Source organism: Sinocyclocheilus grahami, unplaced genomic scaffold, assembly GCF_001515645.1.
Source record: "Sinocyclocheilus grahami isolate Dianchi unplaced genomic scaffold, SAMN03320097.WGS_v1.1 scaffold43.1, whole genome shotgun sequence".
NCBI classification, from domain to species: domain Eukaryota; kingdom Metazoa; phylum Chordata; class Actinopteri; order Cypriniformes; family Cyprinidae; genus Sinocyclocheilus; species Sinocyclocheilus grahami.
In genome coordinates, this window is record NW_015505222.1 from 582719 (window position 1) to 602307 (window position 19589).

At 36.4% G+C, this 19589-nt stretch overlaps 1 protein-coding gene across 1 annotated transcript; it reads right to left on the reverse strand.

Moving 5' to 3' along the window:
• Positions 1-6622: 6622 nt before the first annotated feature.
• On the reverse strand, positions 6623-14873 carry tgm5l (transglutaminase 5, like). Its single transcript, XM_016268083.1, has 15 exons — positions 14849-14873; positions 14261-14440; positions 13852-14094; positions 13299-13417; positions 13086-13214; positions 12826-13003; positions 11913-12048; positions 11299-11402; positions 10801-11040; positions 10688-10720; positions 10349-10381; positions 10042-10248; positions 9112-9275; positions 8253-8383; positions 6623-7340 (listed from the first exon to the last, which is right to left on the reverse strand). The coding sequence occupies exons 1-15, from the start codon at positions 14853-14855 to the stop codon at positions 7190-7192; spliced, it is 2055 nt and encodes a 684-aa protein (XP_016123569.1). The 5' UTR covers positions 14856-14873; the 3' UTR covers positions 6623-7189.
• Between the last annotated feature and the right edge of the window lie 4716 nt (positions 14874-19589).

Sequence of the window (19589 nt, forward strand, 5' to 3'; positions counted from 1 at the left end):
GAGCAGCTCCGTTTCCTCTCTTCTGCCGTGTAAATAGCGAATCCACCATGGCGTGAGCGCAACTGGCTCTTAAAGGGAATGGGAGATGAGACTCGGATTGGTTTATTGCACGTTATGCCCAAAACACACCCATTACTCATTAAGAGAATAGGGACTACCCTTTTAGACCATGCACCGGGCGCGCTTACCATTTTTCCTGTCGTTAAACTAGCAAAAGTGAATTTGGACACACCCTGAGTGCACCTGCGCATTGCACTTTAGACCATGTGCTTAGATCATTAAAATAAGGCCCATAGTCTTTATACATTCTCTTTATAAAGGAGTCCCAGATTAATTCACTCAACTATTAATTCAAAAACACTGATTCTTTCAGGAACAAAACAGCTGACTGGATTTATGAATGAGCAATTGAATCATTCATTCACCCAATTCATTAAAAACACAAATTTATTCTGAAACTAAACAAGTGACTGTGTTTATAAAGGAGTAATTGATTCCTTTACTCAACTGATTGTTCAAAAACGCTGATACATTCAGGAATTAAACAAGTATATATAAATGAGTCATTGAATCGTTCATCCAAAGGATTCATTCAAAAACACAAATTCATTCTGAAAGTATAGAAGTGACAGTGTTTAAAAAGGAGTAACTGATTCATTTACTCAACTAATCTTTCAAAAGGTCAATTCATTCAATTAAACAAGTAATTGTGAATGAGACATCGAATCATTCATTTAACTGACTCCTTCAAAAACACTGAATCATTCAGGAACTAAAAATCCCCCTGAACTATTTGTCAGTGGGGAAAATTTAACTGGTAATGTTGTGTCTAAAACACATTATTCAGTGTTAACGTCTTGTTTATTGAACTGTTTCATTAAAGCAATATCACACTGGTGGCACTCATGGCCTAATATTTTGTCATTTCAAATAGATCTCCAGTAATCACTGATATGCATGAATCTCATTACAAAAGCACCAGGAAAACCAGTGTGCCTTAATCCAATGTTGTTTATCTGTTCTATGCAAATTTAATTAGACAATGCTTCATTTGCATACAACATTTTAGAAAAAAAAATGTAATACAAAAACAATGGCCTGTGTTTAATTAATTAGGGAAGAATGGTGATATCTATTAGATTTCTTTTTTTGCCCTATTCACTGTAGTGTCTTACCTTAAAGAAAATAAAGATATTGTATATGCCACTTGTGCTAAAGAAAAGAAGAAGAAGAAGAGGAATCAAATCAATTGAAGTAATTAAAATAAACAGAAAGAAACAAGACAGAGCAAAGGAAACCAATTAGTCTGTGCGGTTCAGCCACCCCAGAACCAACTCAATTACACCGAGCGTTTTGTCCCAAGGCTGCCAGAATCTTTCATTATTTGATTCGATAGCAGTGGAAATGCCATCCTGACACATCCATCTCTCAAATGAAATGAAAACCTTCATCTTTCTCCTTCCTCCAGACTTCTTCCAGTCTTTGTTGTTCACTCATCTTGCTGCCATCTCTGCAGACCTTAAAAGGTCAGAAGATGCTCTAGAATTAAAATGAGTGAACATCATATGCTAAAATTCATGTTCACGACTCAGATATTGGCTCTGAATATTTAGCAGTGTCAACTGTCTTTTCTCTGCAAGACTGTGTGATGAAAACAAGCAGCAAAAGCAACTAAATTGATCACAAAATTGACAAACAGATTTATTCTACTTAAGAGGAGTCCCTCCGATCCATATGACCAGACGTGATTTATAGTTCTGAGATTAAATGAATTAATAAACAAGTCTCAGATTTTTTTCACATCAACTTGGAGTTTTAATAAAAGGCTAATTTTATCTAATTGGATGTTTATTATCTTTAAGTGCCAGTGAAATGTAAACATAACTTCTTAATGCACTTCAGCATTCCCATTAAAAATTACAAGTGTGTGTGCGTTTGTGTTGTACTTGTTGTTTCTGGAGATATGACATGACAATTTGACATTTGGCATTCACAGTTTGCTTTGTTATTGCCACTTATACAAAACACTTTTTAATGAGCTGCTGTGTGTACATCAGAGCATAAATGTACTAGTGTATAAGGTATATTTATAGCTGACAAATGGACATGCATTTTTTTTAAAAATATATTTGTTTTAGGGAAAGTGACTTTTTTTCCACCTTTTGCCTTTATATGATTTTTACATTGTACATTTTTTCAAAAATACATTTTGCCAATTAGTCTCTCAATTAATGAGGCTTATGTGTAGAAAACGTTTAGATGAAGTAAAGCGTATCACATTTCAAAGTTTTCAGCTATTTTAACTTTTTTTCAAACACTGAAATAATAACCAAGAGATTGCCCAATTAGAAAAGGATTCTGAGCAACTATGCAAGATTCAAATAATTAGCTAAATAAAAAGTGTTGTAAATAGTACATAGGATTTTATTTTATTTAAATTTTAGGGCAATACATTTCTGTTCATTTGAAAAAATTCTGTATTTCACATCAGTCACAATAAAAAATCAATAAAAGGGTCAATAAAAGCATATTTTATGTCAGTTTGCTTGTGTTCCTGATACACAAATATGTAACGTAATAGAAGTAAATAATAAGCAGCAAATTTGAAAAGTAGACATTCGGTAAAACCGTGATTGTATTGTAGAGATCATCAATGACAATGCTTTTGGGAAGCACAGTTCTGGTCAATTGAGCTGCACTAAAACGCATGCATTATAACCAGTTCTCCTTCTTTTCCTCCTTTATCCCAGATGTACAGGCCTTGTGTCGAGCAGGACACACACACACACACACACACACACACACGTCTGGCTTCATCAGTGCTGATAGAGGAGGACTGGATCTCTCATGGGAATGACCATTACCAGGCAAAGGTGGGTTCATTTTGACCCGTGTGAAACTGTCAGAGAGAATTTCAATCAGGCAACACAGAGGACCAACTAAAGAAAAAAACCCTCCAGGACTACAGGCTGTGATTACATGGTAAACACCTCACATATAATGGGGAAAATGGGATGATTTGACTCTTTTGTTATCAACAAGGAGAAATCTCGTAGTGACGTGTCCTTCAAACAGAGTTCAAATATAGTGTAATTGACCCTTCACCAGGAGGTTGATTGACAGGCGATCTGACCAATGATAAGGCCGAATCTGCCATTTCATTTGACAAACACACCAGACAGGAGAGTAGATTAATATTGGTGGACTTGAACTTGAAAAATGGTGTGTACTGACAACTTTCACAGTTGAAGCAAGAAACCTTTCGATGTTCATTCATGTTTATTGCATGCTATAGATTAATTTGTGTTGCCTTGTTTGATTTTAGTACATATGTAATGATATGAAAAAATTCTGGAAAAAGAAAATCTGTGTGTGTTATATAAGGTAATGTAGTGCAGTCCAGGTGCTCTGTAAATGGTCGAACTGTGCTCCACTTCCAGCAGCGTGAGAGATGGTGACCGTGGTGATTTAGTTCACGTGTTTAAAATTAGCCATGGCATCCATCACTAGCACCTGGAGAGGAGCAGGGCACTGGCCGTCCTTCAGCCCGCACACATCTGCATCCTCAGTGCACTACAGAAGAGCAGCCACAGGGGGAGCCAGAGGTCTGGAACACCTGGAGAGAGATCTGCATGCATGCTTGTTTTTCTCAATGGTAGTTGCTCAGCTGGTGCATGCGAGCTGAATCTTTACATAATGGGTACTAGATAGTCAACAAGAAAATTTCTATTCATATTTAAAAATAGTTGAGCTATCACCTTTTGTGCATTTGCCTGCTGTGTCCTACATTGAGCTCCAGGAGCCGTTCCAATTTGAGCCCTTAATTACCATGAGGTATGGGAAAAAAATCATAATGCATTTTAACATGAATGCATGTGATGTCAGATACAACAAAAGTGATGGTGAGCGCCTGTGGTTAAATGAATGCTTACATTAAATTACAGCTCAAGTCGTTCTGTCTTTCCTCTGGATGGAAACAAGAGGAGACTTGCTGCCTGCTGCCTACAAAGACAGCATACTAAAAAACAAAACGTTATAAGAGAACTCGATGCACCACACAAACACTCTTGCAAAGTACACTGGAGACTACAGAAGCCCATTTCCGCCACATAAGAAAAAAAAACATGATTTGGCAAATCATAATTATGGGATAAATGTCATATTTATTAGATAAAAGGCTGAAATTATGTCATAAAAAGTTTAAATTATTACATAAAAGTCATAATTATGACAAAATTAGAGCAGCTGAAATTATTACAAAAAGTTAAAATTTTAACATAAGTCATTATTATGACTCCTAATTAACATATCATTATTATGACAAAAGTCATACTTATGACAAAAAGTCTAAATTATGAGATACTAAGTCATAATTATGTAAAAAAAATATTACAAAAATTTTACATTATGACATTAAAGTCAATTGCATTTTAAAATTCATACATATGAGACCGTCTAAATAATGAGATGCTAAGTAACATAGATCGAAATTATGATATATTAAGTTATAAGTCAACTTTATTACAAAAAGTTTAAATTATGACATAAAAGTCCAAATGACTGTTCATAATTATGACAAAAAAAGTCATGGTGAGGTAAAATAGATAAAATGACAAAAGGTTTAAACGGACATAGAATTCAGAATTATGACAATTTCAATTATGATATTGAGTCATAATTATGAGATAAATAGAAATTATGACAAAAATGTCAAAGTTTAAAATCATGACAAAAAGAGTCATACTTATTACATTAATTCTAAATTATTTTGTAAAATTTGGAAAATGTACTGTAGACAGAGGAGAGTCACAACACCCAAGTAAGTCATAAAATTATTAAAGAAGTATTGCTCAGAAATAAAAGATCGCAAAAGTAAATTAAATTACAAGTATGTACATAGAAGTGTATACATGTTACTCAGTTCCCAATTAATTTTAATTAACAGAGCTTGACCTTAGCATGTTGCAAAACTGACAACACATTGCTTTAATAATAAACATTAAAATGCATAACAGGCGACTTCAACTTTTGTTAATACTTTTCACTATTCAGTGATCAGATCTAACATTGATTCTTATTTCATCTATGATCTTGGATGGATATTTTTTACTTAACGCATTCTGTAATTGCCTTTCCTGTAAATGATAATGGTACTGCATCAAAATTTGACTAAAAGAAGGTATCTTCTTCTTAAGTTAATGTCAGTGTTTGTATGTAAGTGGAACCGTATCCAAAGTCATAAGTTCAATTCCCAGGCAAGACACAAATGCACTGTAAGAATAAAAGTGTTTCCCAAATATGTAAATGTTGTCTATGTAGATATTTTAAATGTGTTGAAACCTGTACGCTTACCATAAGGCCACAGCTGAAAAAAAATGGTATTCTCCAGAATTTCAGGTTTGTTCTGTTCTGATGTTTTGATCTTTTTGTTTAGACTGCAGTGTCAGCTACAGTAGAAACATGACAGCACATTACAAAAAGATGGCATACGCATTGTTTGTGCATGTGTGTGGGCGTGTGCTCATATATTTGCATATAACTTTACATGGAAGATCTGTCATGATGAAATCTCACAGATCACACACAGCTGCATGAGTTTGGAGCGTGTGAAGATGATGATGATGAAATTGTTAGTTGCGAATGCTGAAGATGTGCCTCGATTCGACTGACCGAATTTAGACACATGAACGGAAGATTAATATCACAGCAGTTTTACATACAACAGCCACCAAATAATATTTTATTCCTTCTTATTATAGTTTGAATTGGCTCGTCATTAAGAACTGTCAGTTAAAACTATTATTTAGAACATTTGACTGAAATGGTTTGAATTTGCCTCTATATGTCTCTCTGTGTTTTAGGAAACATTCATAACAGCATATCTTCTTCTCTCCTGGTACAATTGGCCACACAGCTCAAAAATCATCACGCTTTGTATTTCTAGTTCATGTTCAGTTTCCAGGTTCATCACACTTGTTGTTCCAGATCATTACTGTCATTATAAACTGTGAGTTTGCTGCTGTTGTTTTCTGTTAGAGACTGATGCTTTCTTGAGGGTTTGTCAGTTCTGCAGCGACTGCAACACAATAGAGCTGCAGCACTGAACTGTGTTCTGTTACTCCTCCATTAGACGGATCAATAAATGCTGCATCTGCTGTCAGAGGAGAACACAACAACACCAAGAACACAGAGAAGACCACAGTCGTGGAACAGTTTGCAAGAAGTATTTAATTGCTTATGATTTTTCATAGGTTTTCCAGTAACAATATCTAAACATTCTTAAATAAAAATACATTTACTTGGTAATAGCATTAGACAATCTCTCTTTTTTCTGAAAAAAGGTATCAAAATTTGGTCGTTTTTGCCTTTGCAACAGGGTAAAAATAAATAAATAAATAAATAGTAGCAATAATAATAATACTAATAATAATAATTTAAAGGGGGAATAGGAAAATAATTTTTTCTTGCCCTTTTGGCAGATATTTTTTCTCATTTTAAGCAAAAACTCTTATTTTTTTTGCCGTGTATGTGCCTTAGTTTGTGGTATTACCGTCACTGTTACTATTTCTCATATAGATTAAGAATGTGAGAGTGTTTTAAGATTTACTGTAAAATGAGATACATTTTTTTGGTTCATATTTTAACACTAAGACAATGGGGCACTGTAAAAGGTTTCCAGGACCGTTTTAATTTGAATGTCACACTAACTAACTAACTAACTAACTAACTAACTAACTAACTAAATAAAAGTCAAAAAAGTTACTAACCCCTGGGACAAAAAAAAAAGTGTCCAAAGTCCAAAGCACTCAAGTGGTCTTTTTTTACTAAACTAGCCTCTGAAACACCGTTATTGCTTTCTGGGGTTTTTTAACACTGTAAATATCACTGTAAAAATATTTTTTGACTTGATTCACACTGAACTGTATATTCAAGATTATTTAGCCAGAAAATAAAGTATTTTTTCTTAACATGTCCATGTGTTACATTTGTTTGCAATCTGCATTTCACAGCAGAGACCCTCAGCTTCAGTGAGTGCAAACTTACTGGAGGAAAACATTTCTAATACTGACTTGTTGAAAAGTGTTGGACACATTATACGTATTTTAGTAAAAGGCTGACAATGTATTAGAAGAGCATTAAATAGTACTTCGTGCTGAGGGTTCACAATTCTTTCTAAAGGTGTTTGACTCTAAGATGCTTGAACATTGATGGTCTTGAATCCGTGCAGGACGGTGGGAGGATTCATCAACACTAAACTAGCGTAAAGCATCTTGGCACCCGCCATCCTGGGAGTGAAATTAATGGGCATCCTCATGGTTTCTCGAGGCTGGATTGTTAGCCTGAAATATAAGGAACAGGACATTTAGGGAGCAACAACATGCCAGCATCACTTTTACTGTTACAAGCATCACTATCACTGCTGCTCATGTTTAGGGTTAGTGGTTTACACAGAGGTTCATTTGTAGGCCTATATACTGGAGCAAATCTACAGTTTAAACACAAATAAACTTACACTAGAGATTCTGCGATACACACAGAAACTGAAATTACCTGTGATTCAGAAATGCTGGCGGACAAGTGCGTAACTTTTAATAGACACAGCCGTACACTGTGTACACCCTCCCAGTGTACACATACATCTGAATGAACTCAACTGTTTGACGCCCATCAGCGACTTGTTCACACAGACTCACTCTTCAGGTATGTGAACAAAAATTCATCACAGTAACCATAGTTTCTGCTAAAATACTGTTACTGCTGTCATGGTGTACAAATGAGTATGGGATCTATCTTAAACCGTAATAATTTTTCTATTGTTTTTTAAATATTTTTTAATTACAGTGATGGATAATATAGCTTTACTGTACTGTAGTGGAAAGAGTCACTGTGGTACTTGCTTTGATCAATTTGGAAAGGAGTTGGCAGATGTGGGAAATGGGTGTGGATAGAAATGGATGAATATGGATGTGTCGTTTTGTTAATATATTAAAATACTCAATCAAGCTAATTATGCGGAGACATTCGTAGGTTGATTCTTCTGAACAGAATATGACTGACACTTTCTAAACATTCTGATTTGTTTGAACATCCCAGCCAACCCAACTACTGTATCAACCAACGGTGTGCAGTATGAGCGGAGCTATCGGTTTGTTTGACCATTGACTGATGGGGGTTTCATAACAGTCATTTACTTGTATGATTATGTTGTGTATTAATTTGGTGATCGCTCAGAAAAGAAACACTTCATATACCTTGTTTGAACTTTCTCCTGAAGTCCCGAACAGGCTACAGTCAGTTCACCGCTCACTGCAATGCTGAACGGGTTGGTGAAGGTCACTGTGGCCACTTGCTGCGTGTTGATGACCACATACTCATTCTGAACCTGGAAGAAAAAAGTGCAAAAAAAAACAAACAATTGCCTTCATGTGTAATGCATTTTATACAACGTTTGTATGTTGTAATGCATGATACATTTCCATAAATAATTGTAACCAAAATTAACATGCATTTTAATATTTGACAATTATTTGTGATATCGGAACAGAATTATGAGATATAAACCCTGAGCTGTGAGATACAAACTTATAATTCTGAGAAGAAAGTGAGAATTGTAAGATATGAAGTAACACATAACATATTTATCCCGTTGTGAAAACGGGCTTCCATAGAAATTAATTTGAATGCATTATACTTTCAAAGTTGTAACAATGAATAGAGAAATGTTATGATGTAATTAACTGTGGTTACAGTTATTGATAAGATCATGCAATGCATTATAATGTGCATTACAAGACATAATTGATGTAATAAAAACATGTTTATAATGAATTATATATAAAGGTCTCAAGTAAAGTGTTACCACAATCTTTCCCACATAGGATCTATGGTTTTGGATTGATGCATGTCTTTATTAAGTAGATCTTAAAAACAATCTGAAAATGGTTTAATTTGTTACTAAACAAATGTCTTGTCATTTCGTCTTACTAACTGCATTCTCAACCCATTCAAGGATGGGACTCTATTTTGTCCTTTGGGAACTGATTGGTCAAGTCATGCTGACTTTTTTATACAACAACATTAAATGGCAACATGAATTGTACAAGCATATACCTGTATATTGAGGGAAGGGCTGCGGATGTTGAACTCCTCTGAAGCCAGCACTCTCTCCTGAGACTTCACATCCTCAATAACCACAGCCAGGTTAACCAGAGAATCCTCCGCAGCCTCCGTCAGCATGTAGTCCTTGAAGGAGATCTCATGTTGTATAGTCACAGCTGGTGGAGTACAAGAAACAGGGATCATGGATTTGACTGAGCAATTCCTAATGAGTCAGTTCGTCACCTTTTGGCATTCATAATCATATGATCCAATAATATCCATATGGGTGTTTTTACACTGTAAGACTTGGACGAAATGTGTTATGCACACTGGTTGTGTTCAGAATGGAATATTAGCTTACTGCACATTATACACTGCTCACTATTTAAATAAAAAATAGTAAATGAACAGTATGCAGTATGCATTCCATGATGAACATTTCAGACAGTAGTAGGCTATATTTTGGTCATGTGATCTCAACAAAATGCATGTGAGTGACATCCAGCTTCGCTTCAGAGGGCCTTTATGATAGATAGATAGATAGATAGATAGATAGATAGATAGATAGATAGATAGATAGATAGATAGATAGATAGATAGATAGATAGATAGATAGATAGATAGATAGATAGATAGATAGATAGATAGATAGATAGATAGATAGATAGATGAGATTTTTTTTAATTGAACTCTAATTGTATTTGTCTGAAAGGGTGAGTAAATGTTTGGGTGAACTATCCCTTTAAGCTTTTATGGTGCATTTAAATCCACCCCTTTTAACACATCCATCCATTCATGTTTCTTTTATGTTTTGCTACCTTGTAAGGCTTTATTTTTTAAAAGGAAAATAAGTTTGGCTGTAAAAACCAAAAGTTCTGGTTATACATTTTAAGCTAATTTTAAGTATTTTTTTCCATTCACTATAGTTTGCAGAACTCTTACTTTCTTTTGGGCCGATCTTCACATCGCCATGAGCCTCCCAGAAGGTTCCAGTGGGATTGCGGTTGTACTCCTTGTTCTGAGCATTCACATGTTTTCTCAGAAGTTTCGGAACAGCGACTTTGTTAGTGATTGTGACGTTGAAAGAAATGTTTTCGCCGACTACAGGGGCTTTCAGAAGCTGGAGAGAAACCGAAAGGCCTTGAGGTGCTGCATGAAAGGACATGTTAGATGAAATGTTTGATCACTGCATTCAGTCATATAGTACTCAAACACACAAAGAAATGGAAAACCAAATGCTAGAACTTACCCACTCTTCCTGTAGCACCTTCACCTCTGCGAGCTGGAAGAGAGTATTTTTATGGATCAATATTTAAATCTAAAAAATAATAATGAATATTTACATAAAAATATTATCAAAATCATATACGTAGGTGCAAAGTTTTTTTTATTCCTCTCTGTTTTGTCTTGTCACTCTTCCTTCTCAGTTTGCTTCAATTATGTGTGTGTATATATATATATATATATATATATACACGTACACAGACAGATACATATATTTTCCTTTATTACTGTTTTTCAGATTCTGATACTAGTCAGGTGGATTACACATGTCAGCTTTCAAAAATGAAAAGCTAGGGTGACTTACCATCAGTGCTCAGTGCACGAACTGTGCTGTCATCTAAATGTGAAAGAAGGAGATTTTTGTATAAAACTAGCAGTAATTTAACGGTGAGTATTTTGTCTTTTTCTGTCTCTTACCCATCTCAGTTTTGTATTCAGACGTGATGTCCTGCATACGCAAGGATCCTGGATGTTTGGTGCAGATCATAGCTCCAACTCTGTTTTTATCAGTGCTGGTTGTTAACACTTTCCCATCTCTGACGATTACTGTACGCACATTCGCATTCACTGCTGCGTAAACGAATGGCACATCGTACTGTGCATCCACCTTCTGATGATAAATGGCTTTAACAGCAGCAGGGCCACAGCGGAACATTTCTGTGACAGAATAGTGATGTTTAAGCATGATTATCATTCAAATCCCTCAAAAAATAGCATGCTTTGGATAAAACGAATGGCATGCTATGTAGGCAGCTCACTAGGTTTTGGAACAAAGCCCACAACTAAACTGGCCCACCAGACGAGTACTAACCAGCATAAACCAGCCTATAAGAAGCTGGTCTTTTCAGCAGGAATAAAAAAACGCATGATATTTCTATATGCATAAGCCTTGTAAAAATAGCTGTGATGACTGACCTGCGCTCTTCTCTTGTGGCGTGGGGTCGAGAACCTGCCATCCGTCATAACCTCGACCCAGATCAGGCCTCTTCATCCAACTCTCCACCCACATATGGAAGTTCCTGAAAAAAGGTCAAACACTTTTAGCTCACATTCTGACAGATTAAAAATCCTGAAACAATGAATTGTTCCTTTTTAATGCAATCAGATCATGATTATTTGTATACTGTAGCCTAATGATGGTGCAGACGTGTTTACCGAAGCATAAGGAAAAGCAATAAAGTACTAAAGATTAAAAAAATTCAGAAGAAAGAATAGTTTTATTCTGCTTCTGCATTAAATTGATCAAAAGCCATTTATAGTGTTACAATAGATTTCTATGTCCAAAAAAATGCTGTTTTTTGAACTTTCTATTCATCAAAGAATCCTGAAAAATCAGTTTCCACAAAAATATGAACATTGATAATAATCAGAAATGTTTCTTGAGCAGCAAATCAGCATATTAGAATGGAATAAATTACATTTGAACATATATTCACCTAGAAAACAGTTATTTTAAATTGTAATATTATGACACCATTTTACTGTTTTCACTGTATTTTGGATCAAATATGGATTTTAGCGTAACTTACCAGATGCTATCCCTGCCGATGGGTAATTTTTCCCCCATCTCACTGTAATATTCCTCAATCACTATATTTCTGTTTGTGTCGTGAGCGGAGTTGAAGTTGGTGACGACTCGAGTCGGAATGCCAAGGGCTCTCATTACTATCACACAAACAAATGCATTTAATATTGAGCATCAAGAGCACAAATTAAATTACCACATAGTCATTGTGGTTTTTTAATTTCATTATTTGTGATTATTTTTGTTCAGTCCATGAAACTACTTTTTTGAGTGTGGTATTATAAATCACCATTCACTTTCACTGTATGAAAAAGAGCTCCTTTTGTGTTTCGCAGCAAAGAAGATGTGAGATTTTTAAGTAAATTAACCCTTTAAAGCACACACACACACACACACACACACACACACACTCTACCATTTAAAAGATTGGGGTCAGTAAGATTTTTTTTTTAAAGAAGTCTCTTACAGTATGCTCACCAATTATTTGATCAAAAACACTGGAACAGCAATATTGTGAAATATTATTAAAATTTTTAAATAACATTTTTCTATTTGAATATGTTGTAAATTATAATTTATTCCTGTGATCAAATCTGAATTTTCAGCATCATTACTCCAGTCTTCAGTGTCACACGATCCTTCAGAAATCCTTCTAATACACGGAACATTTCTGAAACATTTTACATGTTCGTGCTGCTGAATATTTTTGTAGAAACTGATACATTTTATTTTTCAGGATGCTTTGATGAACAGAAAGTTCAAAAGAACAGAATTTATTTGAAACACAAATTTTTTGTAACATTATAAATGGCTTTACTCTCACTTTTGATCAATTTAAAGCGTTCTTTCAACAACAACAACAAAAAAAATGGCTCTGATCCCAAACTTTTGAATGTAATGACTTCTATTTGTCCCACCTGTACACATGACAGCAGCAAACACCCAGCACTGTCCGTATTTCACAGGACTGAATTGTGTTTCTGCCCACTTCCTGAGAATATCTGCGCTGCCGGACCACTGTGAAGGGCTGACCCCACCGCTGTAGTCATTTGACCAGTTTCCCATTAACACTCCTTTATCATCATTAGAGTTCACCTGTTTAGCAAGACAGAGAGACTATATTAATACATGGAGAGAGAGAGAGAGCAGAGAGGAGAGAATGAGAGCAGATCCTCACCATCGCTGAGATCACGCGGCTGATGTAAACCGGATTGCTGCGGTTCTGCAGATCTTTACCTAGATCCGCTTGATGTTGAGGACTCAGCTGCAGCAATTTCATACTGATGTCCAGTATCCCTTTTTCATACTGAAAACACATGTATGCATGGCAGGAGTTAATGTGAAGCTGTTTTGCAGTGCTGAGCTGTCAGTCAATGGTCAAACATCTCACCTGATCAAACGACCAGGGTCTGGAGACGATGTTCCCGAGGCTGCCTTTAAACAGCAGGCCGATATCACTCCTGACAAATTCAGTCCTCAGATCCTCCGACTGCAGGAACACTGAATCAGCTGCAGAAAAACACAACCGTTTGTTTGTTTTATTGGTGATCTTTGTGTAAAGACAAAAAATGGAAGCAGTAAGTGATAAGAGGCTATGCATTACCGTGATTTTAGCAGCAAAAGCAATGTATAATTACACTACCATTCAAAACTTTTTATTTCTACTTTTATTCAGCAAGGATGTATTAAACTGTTCAAAAGTGACAGTATGGCACTACAAAAGATTTAGATTTCAAATAAACGCTGCTCTTTTGAACTTTCTATTCATCAAAGAATCCTGAAAAATAAGATGTGTCACAAAATGTTTCAACAAAAATATGAAGCAAGCAGTACAGCAAATCCACATATTAGAATGATAGCAGCAAAAACCACTCCGACCACTGCCAAGTAACAGCCTGCTATCAAGGCATTCGGTTTCGTGTGGACACACAGACAGCACTCACCTGGGCACCAGGGGTTGCAGAGGAGCGTGAACTGGCCGAGCAGATGTGATCTCACAGTCAAACGGGTCTCGACTCTCATCTGAAGCGTGTAGACACCGACAGAAGCAGACGCAGGGCTAGACAGTGATACCCATAGAGCATGGGGTCCAGTCGGGTCCGGGATGTTCCTCTCCAGAACAGCGCTCCATTGAGTCAGAGAGGAATGTCCGAGCCTGGAGACCGGGACCTCCACAGACAGCGGACCTGCGGTGAGGAGAGAGGAGTGGGTACTTTTACATTTGCATATATTTCTGTAAAATTACACAAAATTAAAAAAAAATGTCAGGTTTTACTCTCCTTGTGAGGACATTTGGTCCTCATAAAATGTAGGCAAAACCTAACCCCCTCACACACAAATGCACAAACATACCTAGAACAATTCGGAAGATCAGATTTTCCTTCAGTGGATCGAATGGTCGTCCATCATAGCTGATTGTCACTGTAAAGGCCTGTCCTCTCCGCAGAACCAGAGTGCTGGAACTCAGACCGTCGGTCTTGTGCCGGATCTGGTTTTGCACCTGTTGCAGGTCGATACTTCGAAGTTTGAACTCTGTGTCAAAAATGGTCAAATTATTTTTGAGGCAGCTGCAAATGTTTTTATGTAAAAATATAAGTCATTTAAATTTGCGAGAAAAAATATTTCTTGAAATACTTTTTAAATATAATTTAATTCATTTCCAATATTTTTCAAATAAACAGTGTTCTAAATTATATTTAAAAAAAGCTGTTTTTAAGCAAGTGTTTAAAGTTAATAGCAATTAATTCATCATTTATTATAGCAGAGTAAATAGTAAAGTAAAATAATCTGATTATTTTAAGAAGAGATTAAATGCAATAGGCTAATAAATATAACTCAAGAACTTATTGTAAAAGGTTTAGCAAAACGTCTTGAAAGTAAAACACCAAGACGTAAAAAATTTAATAAAAGCCAGAAATCATTTCAAATTTAGGAGCTCACCATCCATGATGCTGTGTTGTGGTTTGCTGTTTGATTCAAATTCTTCATTTATTGTGCTTTTTATACGGAATCCTTCTGCCCCTCCCTATTCACCAACGTTGCCAGACCACATTCACGTAAAGACACGGAATGTTACAATCAAAAGAACCAACACCTCAAACAATTACGCAATCGTACATACGTGAGCACTGTGTTTCAGCAGGTAGATACAGAATGTACAAGCTCAGACATCTGTGTCATTTATCACTAATGCCTTATACCTACAATGTAGGATATTTTCATGTCCTCATCATACTAACATATGCTATTTATGCTAATTATTTCTTTCTGTATGCATGTATGTATGTTCATTCATTCAGCCAGTCATTCATTCATTCATTCATTGGAATTCATTCATTCATCACTCTGTTTGCAGCATTTCTCATTGCGAGTGTCATGGCGGATGCCCAAACCCACAATAATTTAATAAATATTATAATAATAATAAAATAACATCTGATGTTATGCCACGGAATGTAGTTTTAACCGTTTTTTTTTTGTGTGTGTGTGTGTGTGTGTGTAAAAAAATAGCACTTAATTAATGCTAATTTAAATCAAAACACAGACAGAAAAAAAACAATAAATTATTTTATTTAAAGCAGAATAAATAAAGGCAGTATAACAGGTTATATTGATGTGCAATTACAAATTAAATAATATAATTTTTGTTTGTTTGTTTTTTGCATTACAGTATGAGAATTGAATGTAAAAATGGAAAATACAATCTTAACAGTTTTTTTTTTTAAAGACTTTTGGAAAGATGTTTTCTTTAAGCTAAATTAATGCAATCATTGCAATGCAATCCTTTTTTGGTTCTGGATTGAAATTCAGCCCTCAGAGAATACTAATGAGTCTTGGAGTGTTATTAGCTTGAGAGCTTTATTTCTGTCAGGACCACTATCGTCAAAGATGATTGACAATTAGCATACAGTTTGGATTGGCGGTATGGTTCTGTTCTGAGCAAGAACTCCGTGTGCATCTATGCAGCCTAGCATGGATGAGATCAGGGAGAGCAGCGATAACCCCCCCAAGGTAAACAGAACAGAACCAACATAAATGTATTGCAGATATCGTTGAGTTCAATAATGTTATGTACACATTTTAGAATTAGTCTGATTCAAGGGAGAATCAGAAGGCTGAATCCTGACTGACAGAGGAGGAGTTGGGGATGGAGGAGGGTAATTAGCTATTGAGCAATGCGAAAACTGCAGATACTACTGCGGGACCTTATATATGAATACTTAGGTGTCGTATTCCCATAGGTTGATGGGGATCAGCTGAGAGTCAGCTGATGCGAGCTTGACTAACTTGACCTGCCAGAACGGTTCTGTTCTGAGCAAGAACTCCGTGTGCATCTATGCAGCCTAGCATGGATGAGATCAGGGAGAGCAGCGATAACCCCCCCAAGGTAAACAGAACAGAACCAACATAAATGTATTGCAGATATCGTTGAGTTCAATAATGTTATGTACACATTTTAGAATTAGTCTGATTCAAGGGAGAATCAGAAGGCTGAATCCTGACTGACAGAGGAGGAGTTGGGGATGGAGGAGGGTAATTAGCTATTGAGCAATGCGAAAACTGCAGATACTATTGCGGGACCTTATATATGAATACTTAGATAGGTGTCGTATTCCCGTAGGTTGATGGGGATCAGCTGAGAGTCAGCTGATGCGAGCTTGACTAACTTGACCTGCCAGAACGAACGCTACGCTAGATTACTCTGCATCGTATAGACTGTGAATAGTCTGCATTTATAAAGCACTTCATTGTGTCTACAGTCATGGAAAGGGCCTGAGATCACTGAGATTACACGCCCTTACTCACACCAGTGAGACTGAATATATAACAACTCATGACAGATATATAACGGATAAGCGATGGAGGGGGTGTGGTGCTTGGTTTCACTCCCAGATCACTCATTCACTCTGCCCATTTTTCGAGGGACTCTGATTATGGCACTCTCATTAAGTAGGAGGATTATTAAATACTGTATATGACATAAAACAACCTCTGTACGTATTAGGAAAAAACTGTGGTATTTACATAATCAGCACAGATATTATCAGATATTATTTACATTATCAGCATAGTCTTTGTAAATGGATTTCATGATCTACTGTGTCAAATGCTGCACTTACAACGAGCAGGATTAAAATACAGCAAGAACCAGAGTCAAGAGTGAGAAAAATGTAATTGGTAACCGTGAGTACTGTGTTGTTCTCTGAAACCAGACTGTTCAATTAAATCAGACATGTATTTCAACTGTGATTCCTTAACAGCTCCCTGATTCCGCTTGAAGAATTGCCTGAAGATTTCATATGATATCTGATGTCTGTCTTTCTTCCATCTGTGCTCAGCGCGCCCACACTCCTGTCTGAGAGAACAGGTGGACCCATTTAACCAAGGCTGAACTGTTTCAATACCTGTAACCTCACAGGGGCAATTGAGTCAAATGAGGCAATTGCTGTTAAAAAGATTTTCAATTAATTAAAAAGATTTTCCCAATTCATTGGGATTGACACCAGAGAAAAGGCCTGTAAAAGCATTAAAGGTTTTAGAAGACCTGGCAGTAGATGAATTAAAATATCGTATAAAACATGGCAAATGATAGGATTTGGGCAGAGTACAAGCTAGCATGGTACCTGCAGAGTACCATCCCAAAAGTAAAGTGTGTTGGAGCCTCATGCTGTGGGGCTGTTTTCCAGCTGTAGGGACTGAGGGACTAAAATATTGAGATAGCCTTAATGAAAACCTTGTCCAGAGCATTCAGAACCTCAGACTGGGCAGAAGGTTCACCTTCCAACAGGACAACGACCCTAAGCACACAGCAAGAGTGGCTGATAGACAACTCTGTGAATGTCCTTGAGTGGCCCAGCCACAGCCTGGGATTGAACCCAATCAAATATTTCTGGAGAAACCTGAAAATGTGTGTCTGCCCCACTCCAACCTGAAAGAGCTTGAAAGGTGAAGAGATGAGGACAAGAATGACAGCCTAATGCTGATGTGCAAAGCTTGTCGCATCATACTGTACCCAAAAAGACTTGAGGCTGTAAAGCTGCTCCAGCTAAGTAATGAGTTAAGAGTTAAACTGACAAAAAGTCAAAATTATGAGATACTAAGATACATCTGAAATGGTGAAAGACAGTATTTGACTCTCTCTCCCAGTGTTGTGTTGAGAGCAGACAGTGTTGAGTAAAATAATAACTCAACTGAGGTATAGTTTTTTGACATATTTAACTTTTGTCAAGACTTTTCAGCACATTGCACATTACACAACGATGACATATGCATTGTTTGTGCATGTTTGTGGGGCATGTGCGCATATATTTGCATATAACTTTACACGGAGGATCTGTCATGAAGAAATCACACACACACACACCGCCGCACGAGTCTGGAGCATGTGAAGATGATGATGAAATTGTCAGTTTATAGCAAATGATCTGATGAAGGATTGGACTGAACAAACTGATGATTAATGCCACAGGTGTTCTACACAATGACCATACAACCTTAAGAAAAATTTAATTCAAAGAGAAAAATGATTTATCTTGCCTCTTTGGTGGATATTCTTTTCTTTTTTTTTTTCTGCAAGACTCACTTAATTTTTATGTTTTTTCATAAAGCAAGGCTTAGCATCTTATGTCATCTTGATTCTTAAGGAAGAACACTTGACCGCTTAAGAATGTTTAGATATTTGTTTAGATATATCACTGTCACCGATTCTCATAATGGTGAGAGAATTTAAGATTAACGCTTTTAGCTCAATTTTATGTTGTAACACTAAAGCAATGGGTGGGGGGAGGGTTTCCAGGACAGTTTTAATGTCACATGTCTTGTTCAGCATGTCAGGATTTGAAATATGTGCTCTCACTGAAGCTGACAGTCTTTGCTGTGAATGACTTAACTAGTCTGCCCTCTGCTGGAGAACGCATGTGAACAGATCGCAAACATGGATAATGCATGGAAAGGCTTTATTTTCAGGCTTGTGCCTAAATAATCTTGAACACAATTCAATGAATCAAGTCAGATTTCACAGTGATATTAAAAAAAAAATATTAGAAAGCAATTATTTCTAAATGTGTTTCAAGCATTAGTGCAGCCCTTCGTGAGGGTTTACAATCATTTCTAAAGGTGTGTGACTCTAAGATGCGTGAACATTGATGGTCTTGAATCCGTGCAGGACGGTGGGAGGATTCTCCAACACTAAGCTAGCAGAAAGCATCTTGGCACCCGCCATTCTCGGAGTGAAATTGATGGGCTTTTTCATAGTTTCTCGAGGCTGAATCGTAAGCCTGAAATATAAAACACAGAACATTTAGAACAAAAACAGGCAAGCATCACTTTTACTGTTACAAGCATCGCTGTTATTGCTGCTCAGGGTACTGTGTGTCATTTTTTGGATGTTAAAATACTTTCTCTCATACTGTACAAGCTAATGATGCAGATTCAAAGATTGATTTTTTATTGGAAATTATAACAGTGCACTCTCAAAAATGCTGGGTTAAATACAACCCAGTGCTGGGTAAAATAGGGACAAACCCAGCAATTGGGCTGTTTTGACCCAGAGGTTGGGTTACTACCCAGAAGGTTGGGTTAAACATTTAACCCAACCTCTGGGTCAAAACAACCCAATTGCTGGGGTTGTCCCTATTTTACCCAGCACTTGGTTGTATTTAACCCAGCATTTTTTAGAGTG